This window comes from Limanda limanda, chromosome 4, assembly GCF_963576545.1.
Source record: "Limanda limanda chromosome 4, fLimLim1.1, whole genome shotgun sequence".
Lineage (NCBI taxonomy): Eukaryota > Metazoa > Chordata > Actinopteri > Pleuronectiformes > Pleuronectidae > Limanda > Limanda limanda.
Window position 1 is genome coordinate 1,457,232 of NC_083639.1, and position 9,888 is coordinate 1,467,119.

Consider the following 9,888-nt stretch of genomic DNA (forward strand, 5'->3'; position numbering starts at 1 on the left):
AAATATCAGAGATAGAAAGCAGAAGGCAGGGACTGATGTTGTCTCCAAGTGTCAGTTTCTCCACTTAGATCCTGATCTCGACTCAGCTCCGCCAAAGGGGAGACCACAGCCGGCAGCGGTGCTGGACCAGCCGAGCGCTCAGCCGCCACCGCTGCAGACGGCGCAAGCGGCAGTTCCAGCCGTCTCTCAACTCTACCCAGACCTCGACCTCCCCGCTGCGGAGGGACAAGACAGCCCTCCAGCCTACAGCACTCCGTGGTCAGCAGCTCACACTCCGAATCGCACCCGAAGAGGTAAAGATTACGGTTTAAAAACATCCGTGCAAGCACCGATGGTGGAGGTGGCCGCAGGAGATGGAAACACTCAGCTGATCTATAGACCATGGACATTCACGGAAATGAAAGAATCCACCGTTTCATTCCTCCCACAAGTCCTAAGTGGGGGAACACAGTATGCAGTGCAATTGGAGGCTTTTTGCAAACAGTTTAAACCAACGAGTACTGAACTGCAGAGACTGTTGATGACGCAGATGGGGATTCATTTTTCCAAAGTGACGAGAGTTTTCCCCGCACGGGAGCGGCGATTGGTGGATCCAGACTGGGCCCATGCTAGTAACCATGAATATGGACAATTCATAACTAATCTGTGTGAGGAAATAACAGAAAAGTTTCCCGCAAGAATGGACATGAGTAAAATTTCCATGTGTAAACAAGGTGAAGATGAGACTGTGACCGATTATCTCCACAGGCTCTCGGAGGTCCACACTACAAATAGTGGCCTCGAGAGGCCGGATGCCATGGGGGGGCAGAATCGTATCACCCCGTGGGAAGCTCACTTGAGGGATCGCTTCATCCACGGCATCAGACCGGAGATCAGTGAGATGGTGAAAACAAACTGCATCGCCTGGGAGTCTGCAAATCTCGGGAAAGTCGAAGTACATGCCACCCATGCTGAAAAACTCTTGAACAGTAAGAAAAAGAAAGAGAAGTCTGAGTTTACAGAGCAGCTACAGATGGCTCAGCTGGCGGCGTATCAGACACAAGGCCGCGGCAGAGGGAGAGGTCGATGGAGGGGAAGAGGACGGGGACGTGGAAGATCTGACGCTTGTTTCATTTGTGGCAAAGTTGGACACTGGGCAAGGGACTGTCCTGATAACCCGCACACAAAGTGCGATTGACTGGCGGGGGAGCTGAGGACAGATACGGATCCAGGTGGTGAAAACGTTGAGACGGAGAGGGAGTTTGAACCCTCACATCAATATCGTAAGAACACTGACACACACACACCATGTAAATTAATGTTGGACACAGAGCAGATGATTACGAAGGCTATTAATCATTGTGAGTTTAAGCAGGAGATTAATAAAGAGAGGCTCATTGAGCTTTATGCTAAATATTCACATGATGCATATAAACAGATGCCGGAACACACGATTGTAGTGAGTGGTAAAGACATCACATTTTTGGTAGATTCAGGGGCCACAGAATCAGTCATTAAATGTGGAGAGTTTGATATTACTCCTAAAATGAGTGCCAGATATCTCAGAACGATTGGAGCAACTGGTACTACAGTGACAGAGAGATATACTGTACCATTGTCTTGTCATGATGAGGTTGAAGGGAGCTTTAAACATTCATTCTTGTTGTCACCACGGTGTCCAGTAAATCTTATGGGTAGAGATTTGATGTGTTTGATGGGCATTATGTTAATCTCAACATCACAAGGTATAGTCGTAAGTAGAGTTCCACAAACATCAGTGTTTGTGAAACATGGTAAAGAGGATTTAATATATTCGTATCAATGGAATATTCCAGACTCTGATCTCACTGCTGTAAACAGCACTCTTCTGCAACAGGCAAAATCACTTAGTACAGATGTGTTAACAGATGTTATGACAACACAAAGCTTACATTGTACAGCACACATCTCCGTTGGATCAGATCATTTGTTTGAGCAAAACTGGTTTAAAGAAGGCCAGGTTGAAGACAAACTTAGGCTGAATTGGCTATACTGGAACAATAACCACTGTGTTGTATCAGTAGCTCTAACTGACTCACTTAAACAAGATTTGCTTGAAGTGTCACATTCTGATCCTTATGTTCCACTAATCAAACCCAGACAGGAAGAATGGAAGGACTTGGAAACTTGGACCAAAAGGTGTAATGCAGCTACTGGATGGGAGAAAACATCTGATCCTAATATTGATTTTCACAGAGGTTTGAAGGTTAATCGTAGGAGATTTTCTGCAGTGATAAATGCAATCAGGAGTGTTGAACTCATTCCTGATATAGATTTTGTCAATGTTAAACATACACCGCAAATAGGAAAACCTCTTGATATGAGTGATGAAGGATTCAGTTTTGTGTTAAACATAAGTGACATTCCTGAATTGAATCAGGTACCGTCATGTGTGTGGGCTGAGCACAAATATGATGTGGGTCTAATCAAAGGAGCAGACCCAATAGTGATAATCCCTAAATCATCATATAGACCATGTCAAAATCAATATCCATTGAAAAAGGAAGCAGTGGAAGGTATTAAACCAGTCTTTGAATCTCTTTTAAGGGCTGGGGTGATAGTTCCATGTGAAAAATCTCCTGTTCGAACACCTATTTTTCCTGTTAGGAAAATGAAGGAATCTGGACAACCACAAGGATGGAGATTTGTGCAGGACTTGCAAGCAGTTAATGCTGCAGTACAGGCTCGTGCACCAAATGTTCCGAATCCTCATACTATTCTTTCACAGGTTCCATCTGAGAGTAAATGGTTTTCTGTGGTTGATTTGTCAAACGCATTTTTCAGTATTCCCATTCACCCCGACAGTCAGTTCTGGTTTGCATTTTCTTTTGAAGGAAAAATGTACACATTTACACGCCTTTGTCAGGGGTATTGTGAGTCACCCACAATCTTTAATGCAGCATTAAGGGACAATCTGGAATCACTGGATCTACCAGCAGGTAGTGCCCTTTTGCAGTATGTGGATGATTTAATGATCTGTTCCCCCACAAAGGAGACATGTGTACAGGACACAGTGGCGTTACTCAAACATTTAGCTACAAATGGTCATAAAGTTAGTTTGTCTAAAATGCAATTTGTTTCGGAAAAAGTTACCTTTCTGGGTCATATAATCACATCAGAGGGTAAAACCCTCTCATCCAAACGAATTGAAGCTATTCAAACTATCCCAAAGCCAGAAACAAAGAAACAAGTCATGAGTTTTTTAGGGATGACTTCGTATTGTCGGCAATGGATTCCACATTATGCTGAAATAGAGGCACCACTATCAGCAATTGTGTATGGAAAAGGCCTCACTGCAAATAACAGAGTCACCTGGACAACTGAAGCTGAGAAAGCTTTTGTTGATTTGAAGTTAGCTATGCAATCTCCTCCGACATTAGGACTACCAGACTGTACCAGGCGCTTTACACAGACTGTGGATGAAAGAGGCGGGTATATGACATCTGTGCTGCTGCAGGACCATGGGGGACGACTGAGACCGGTAGCTTATTTTTCCTCACGACTTGACTCTGTGGCAGCAGGACTCCCAACTTGTCTTAGGGCTGTAGCAGCTGCTGAGAAAGCTGTGATTGCATCACGTGATGTTGTGGGTTATGCTGATTTGACGCTACTGGTGCCACATGCTGTTTCAATGATTTTGCTTGAACAAAAAACTTCTCACCTTTCAACAGCTAGATGGCTCAGATATAATACAGTGTTACTTGAAATGCCAAACATCACTATTAAGAGGTGCACTGTTCTTAACCCCGCTACTCTCCTCCCTACACCAGGTGATGGAGAGCCACATGATTGTGTTGCAGTAATAACTGAAATTTGTTCTCCCAGACCAGATTTACAGGATGTACCACTGGTGAATGCAGACATGGAGCTGTTTGTGGACGGCTCAGCATCAAGGGATCCAGCAACTAGTAGAAACCAAGTGGGTTTTGCAGTAACAACTTTGTATGATACAATCATAGCTGAACCACTCCCATCACAGTATTCTGCACAAGCTGCAGAATTAGTTGCATTGACTGAAGCATGCAAATATGCAAGAGACAAGAGTGTCAACATCTTCACTGATAGTAGATACGCATGGGGTGTGGCACATGATTTTGGCAGACTTTGGGCTAATAGAAAGTTTTTAACCTCTACAGGTAAACCCATTACACACCATACCCTGGTTGCTGCTCTTCTTGATGCTGTGTTGCTACCTAAACTGATTGCAATCTGTAAATGTGAAGCGCATACTAGGGAACTTGACTCAGTTTCACGGGGAAATGCAAGAGCAGATATTGCTGCAAAGGCTGCAGCGAAACGTAGCCTGCCAGTTAATGATGCTTTTGTTTTGGATGTGCCCGTGACACCTAATGCTGATTTACAGGAGCTGCAAGCGAGGGCAACACCAGAGGAGAAGGTTGTTTGGAAGAAAGCAGGCTGTTCTGTTACTGACGGAATTTGGTGTGGGCCAGATGGAAAGCCTTGTTTACCTAAATATCTGTTTCCTTATTATGCTAAGTTGATACACGGTAAAGACCATGTGTCAAAGGGGGGAATGCAAGCAGATATACAGAAGTATTGGTTTACAAAAGGATTTTCAAACTACTCAAAAAAATTCTGTCAGAAATGTGTAATTTGTGCTACGAATAATATTGGTAGAGGAATCCATACTGCACAAAGTGCACATCCAGCACCAAACGAACCATTTGATCATTTACAGATGGATTTTATTGAACTAACACCAAGCGAGGGAAAGAAGTACTGTCTTGTTGTGGTTGACATGTTTTCCAAATGGGTAGAGGCTTTTCCCTCATCGAAACAGGATTCTTCAGCAGTGGCAAAGGCACTTCTGGGGGAATTCATTCCTCGGTGGGGAATCCCAAGAAAGATATCCAGTGATAATGGTACTCCATTTGTAAGCGCAGCTTTAAAGAGTGTTGGTGAGTATTTGGGTATCGATATGCGACAACATTGTGCTTACCATCCTGCTAGTGGAGGAGCAGTGGAAAGAGAAAACGGCACATTGAAAAACAAACTGGTCAAATGCTGTGAGGAAACAGGGCTGACATGGACAAAGGCATTACCTATTGTTTTAATGTACATGAGATCTAGAGTGAGAAGTAAGAATGGTTTGAGTCCTTATGAGATTCTCTTTTCACGTCCAATGGAGACAGGAATTGGTCCTGTTAAAAGGCAGCTTCCTCAGACCAGTCAATGTGAAGATGAAATGTTGCGATATTGTGTAAATCTTTCCTCTGTTCTCCTTGATATCCACAGGCAGGTGAAAGACGCCCTACCAAAATCCATAGACGGTGAACTGCATGATTTGAAACCAGGAGACTGGATTGTGGTGAAGGACCTGAGGAGGAAAAGCTGGAGAGCACGCCGGTGGAACGGGCCCTATCAAGTTCTTCTCACCACGCAGACGGCAGTGAAGGTCGCAGAGAGGGCAACCTGGGTACATGCAAGCCATTGCAAGAGGGTACCTGAGCCAGGAGAGGATTCTTCAGGACAGAACGTGCGTTGATGTCAGCAGGTGGTGTTTCCAGCCTTCGATTGTTTCATGCCCGCAAGGAAAGGGGTGTGGAAACCATTAGAGTTACAAGTCTCTAAAATTCAGTGACACACTGATTAAGAGGGTTGCAAGAGGAACACTGCTGATACTCAATGGCGCCGACGGACAAACAGTGGCATCTGATGGGGCGGGCGGTGCGCAGTTGGAAGGAAGGGAAGTGCTCCCTGTTCTTGCTGACTGTCATCTTCGTCCTACCACTGCTGCTGTGGAAAACAAGCCAAAACAACTCGAGCATAAAAGAAATAACCAAAAGAGAACTTTCGTTTGACCCCTATGATGAACAGATAAAACCTGAAAATAATGCATGGTATGAGACCATGAAGGTAATCGCTAGAAAAATCACTAATGAGAGCTGTTATGTCTGTGCACAACTTCCTCATGGTGTGGGTACTACTCTCCCACTTAAGACCATCCCACTAAACACCTCAGAGACATTAGGAGTACTGATAGCTTTCACTCAGGGGCTTTCACTAAAGAACAGGACTGTGCGAGACATGAATAGTAAACTTAAACTACTGAATATCAGTGTAGTTAATTATGGGGGTTCCACAGCTCGATTCTGGGACATGTCTTTGGTGGCAGATCAGGAAATTCACCAACCTGTGATGACAATAAACCCCACCGGACAGTTAGGCACTGTTTGTTTTACTAGACAATGTTTTATGGCTGAGGATCACTATCTGGGAACTTCACCATGTAAGCAAAAAGTTATAGCTACTTGTGGTTTGAGATGGGATCGGGAACCATCAGAAACATGTAGAGGTAACGTGCCATTTGTTGCTCAGTTAAATTTAACTAATACCATCAGTTTAAACAGACCAGGTCATGACAACCCGGTTGTTAGTATGCCTTCTAGTGATGGGTATGGGTCTCTGAGGGAACATGTGTGGGTGTGTGGGAAATATGTTTACCAGTCACTCCGACCGGGGTGGTGTGGGACTTGTTATATTGCCAGACTAGTACCTTCTGTTACCTTGTCACCTAACCTCACCCACTTCCATACAGATTATCCTCACTATTATGTGCCATCCAGACATAAGCGTTCCACAGTAAGAGTGTCTCCAGGAGAAAAAGGATTCGGAGGGTTCTTACCTTGGTGGGGAACTGTGAACAACGCACACAAGATAGATGAGATTGCTATGGAACTGGAGAATCTAACAGCCCTAGTGGGGGAAGGTTTCTTATCTCTGTCTCCCAGTATTCAGGGTATCAGGAATGTGGCTTTGCAGAACAGAGTGGCTTTGGATTTAATGCTCGCAAGTCAAGGGGGTGTTTGCCACATAATTGGGACCGATTGCTGCACATACATACCTGACATTTCTGATAATATGACGCATATAGTTTCCCATTTGAATGATCTATTGTTCGAGGAGAAAAGCAAAGACTCTCAAATTCCTGAAGGATGGAACTGGGGATCATGGTTTACTCTAACGGGTTGGAAAAATGTATTGTTGAAATTTTTGACGCCTATTCTGATTTCATTTTGTGTATTAGTGTTGTTTGCATGTTTTATTGTTCCTTGTGTTAAGACTATGGTAACTTCCCTCATTAAGTCTACGATTGGGCAATATGTTCAACTTCCTGAAACTAATCAATCCTGGACGCTTCCCTTTCAGGATGATGAGATGATTTAAAATTGTATAGAGGATGTTGAGCCTTAAGGTCTCAAAGGGGGGAGATTGTGGTGGGAATTTTAACATTTGGGCATTGATTGATGGAAGGAACTACTTTGATGTATAGAAATATGAGCAAATGGATTCTCTTAGTTATCAGGGTGTTTCTCAAAGTAACTGATGTTATATGACTTCCTCACTTACAGGGTCACCTAACAAAGAGGTCACAGGAAAGGGGATGTGAGGGGGTTGTAAAATGTTGATAAGAGATGCTTGTAAACAGATGTTCACTCAAGGAGCCTGAGACCGAGGAGAAGACAGGATACTGATCACCTATTTGTAAAGATCAAAGAGGTTAATTGATAAACATGTGTTCCTCTCACAGGAGGAGCTTGTGAAGGTTTAAAACTGCTGTGTCTTCTGTATGTCATTGCTCATTGTATGAAATCTTTGCCGTGATTTGTACTGTGATGCCCATCTGCAGATGTAGAATTAAAACTCCAGGAAGAACACTTGCTGACTTGTGCTTGATTATTGGTAAAATTCCACGACAAAACGTATCCTACGAATGCGATCATTATCGTACATCATGTAAAATACTTGAACTATATTCAAGCCTGTTTTATATACAATTACATTTTTCAGAATGGTTTATGCAAGTGATATTTCTAACCCACACACTGTTGTTTCTCCTGGCGGTGCCTAAGTGTACTCAGGTGTATTTAACAGGATTCAACAATATGCATTAGAGATTATCAGAGAAGTACTTCCTCTGGTTTTATAAAACACAACTAATCATTACACCCGGCGAGAACAAAAACATCTCCAGTCTCTATTCAACATTCACCTGAAAGCAGAAGAACTTTTGATGTTTGATTCCTAATGTAATTTTATTGGAAAATTAAAATATGCTAATCTTCTTAAAAGTGCGCCGGTGGGTATTTCATGATGTCATCAGGAATCCTCGTCTTGTTTGATCTCACACTGAGGTGAATGCAAATGACAACTCAGTGCTTTAACAAATCTTTATCTGTTTTTGTGAAATGATAATCACTGTTTGCCTTATTGTTAGTCGACGGCAAACCATACATACGAATCATTAAAGATTGGTTTGATCCCAGCTACCCATAAGCTCCGATCGGCTTCAATATTTGAATACTCTACAGCTGAATTAATAAAAAAGAGGAATTAGCTCTTGTTGTCTCTTGTTGCTTTTGTTTCTCTCTATTGACCAATGGAAGTTATGAATTACAAAGATTGAAATGCCCCGAGAATCCTAATAAAAAACAATTGAAAGAAATGAAACAAGATTAAAACCCTCCTTCGATCCTGTTCTGATGAATTATAGATAATTCAAAGCATAAAAAACTCTTTTATATATTTACTGCAATCAAAGGTTTTGTTTGTGTCAATAGTCGAGTACAGCTTAGAAGCCCTGTGGTCTTTAGTTAATTTACCTCGTGAAGAATAGAAAATAGCTCTGTGTGGCAGCTTGTAATTACCATATTTTAATTTTCTTAACAAACCCAATTTCTTAAACTGCTTCTCAGAGCCACCTCCGGAAAGCCGTGCACATGAGAAATGGTTAAGGTGATAGAAAAGAGCAAACCAAATGTACCGGTTTCCCTCAGTGAACGTCTGGAACAGTATAAAAAAATGCTTTCCCTTTGGAAGTGCAATCCAATTTTACCTCTCTGGCCTCGGCACACTGCTGTCGGGCTGCTAAGAAATGGCTGGCCATTACGAAATGGAGGTCTTTATGTTTATGAATATACATATTCCAGGACACCACTTATCATCTAAGTGAATTTCTTACTGCAATCAATAGTTCACGGTCGCACCACATGCATCAACACAATGGGAGCACGCTCTCCAAACCGCACTGTAGCACAGGGTCTATAAATTCTGACCAGTCTGCTCCAGATAAGTCCAGGACTTCATGTTTCTAATGTATTGAGCTTATTCCCTCCTATGGGGGAGGCCTCAGTGGGTGGTGCCGCACAATGAAGTGTAACAACGACATCTAGTGGCAGCAGCACCCCCGCATCTGACACTGTGGAGTAAATGAAGAGGAATCCAGTCAATATAGTGTTTCACTGTTCGTTGAGGTTTTGATTGGAACGTTCAGAGAAATTAATGAATCCGTTTGAGAAGCTTTTCCAAAATCTCGTTTTTTAAGGTCTTGTCCTCGTTCTGAGCATAGACTGTATATATAGGTTCTGAATAGAAATCTGATCTGTGTGGTTTTTACTGCTGCTCAGCACCAACGATCAGTTTCCCAGGTCCTATTTTTATCCTTGCTGGACACACAACCACACACACACACACACACGCACACACACACACACACACACACACAAACACACACACACACACACACGCACACACACACACACACTGACACACACACACACACACAGGCGACAGACACCATGCATCTGGCCGTCACCTGGTGCTGATAGATTGAACCTGACTGACTCAGTGACTGAGTTTGCTCAGGTGAGAGCAACAATCGCCCTTTTCTCAACACTGGGACTGAAACCTTATTTTATTTTTTGACGTTCATGCAATACCCATGGGTGGGTTCAATCTATGAAATGCAATTTGGATCGAACACTTCAACAGCTTTGATCGTGGTTTATGGAAGTGTGTGATGGATGAGGCCACGCAGAGATCAATGTTTCCCAAAGTTGGTCCTGACAA

The 9,888-nt window shown here is 43.0% G+C and overlaps 1 protein-coding gene across 1 annotated transcript; it reads left to right on the top strand.

Moving 5' to 3' along the window:
* The first annotated feature begins 1,256 nt into the window (after positions 1–1,256).
* On the top strand, positions 1,257–7,697 carry LOC133000686 (protein NYNRIN-like). Its single transcript, XM_061070642.1, has one exon. It carries the CDS (start codon positions 1,298–1,300, stop codon positions 5,522–5,524), a length of 4,227 nt encoding a protein of 1,408 aa, XP_060926625.1. The 5' UTR covers positions 1,257–1,297; the 3' UTR covers positions 5,525–7,697.
* Positions 7,698–9,888: the final 2,191 nt, after the last annotated feature.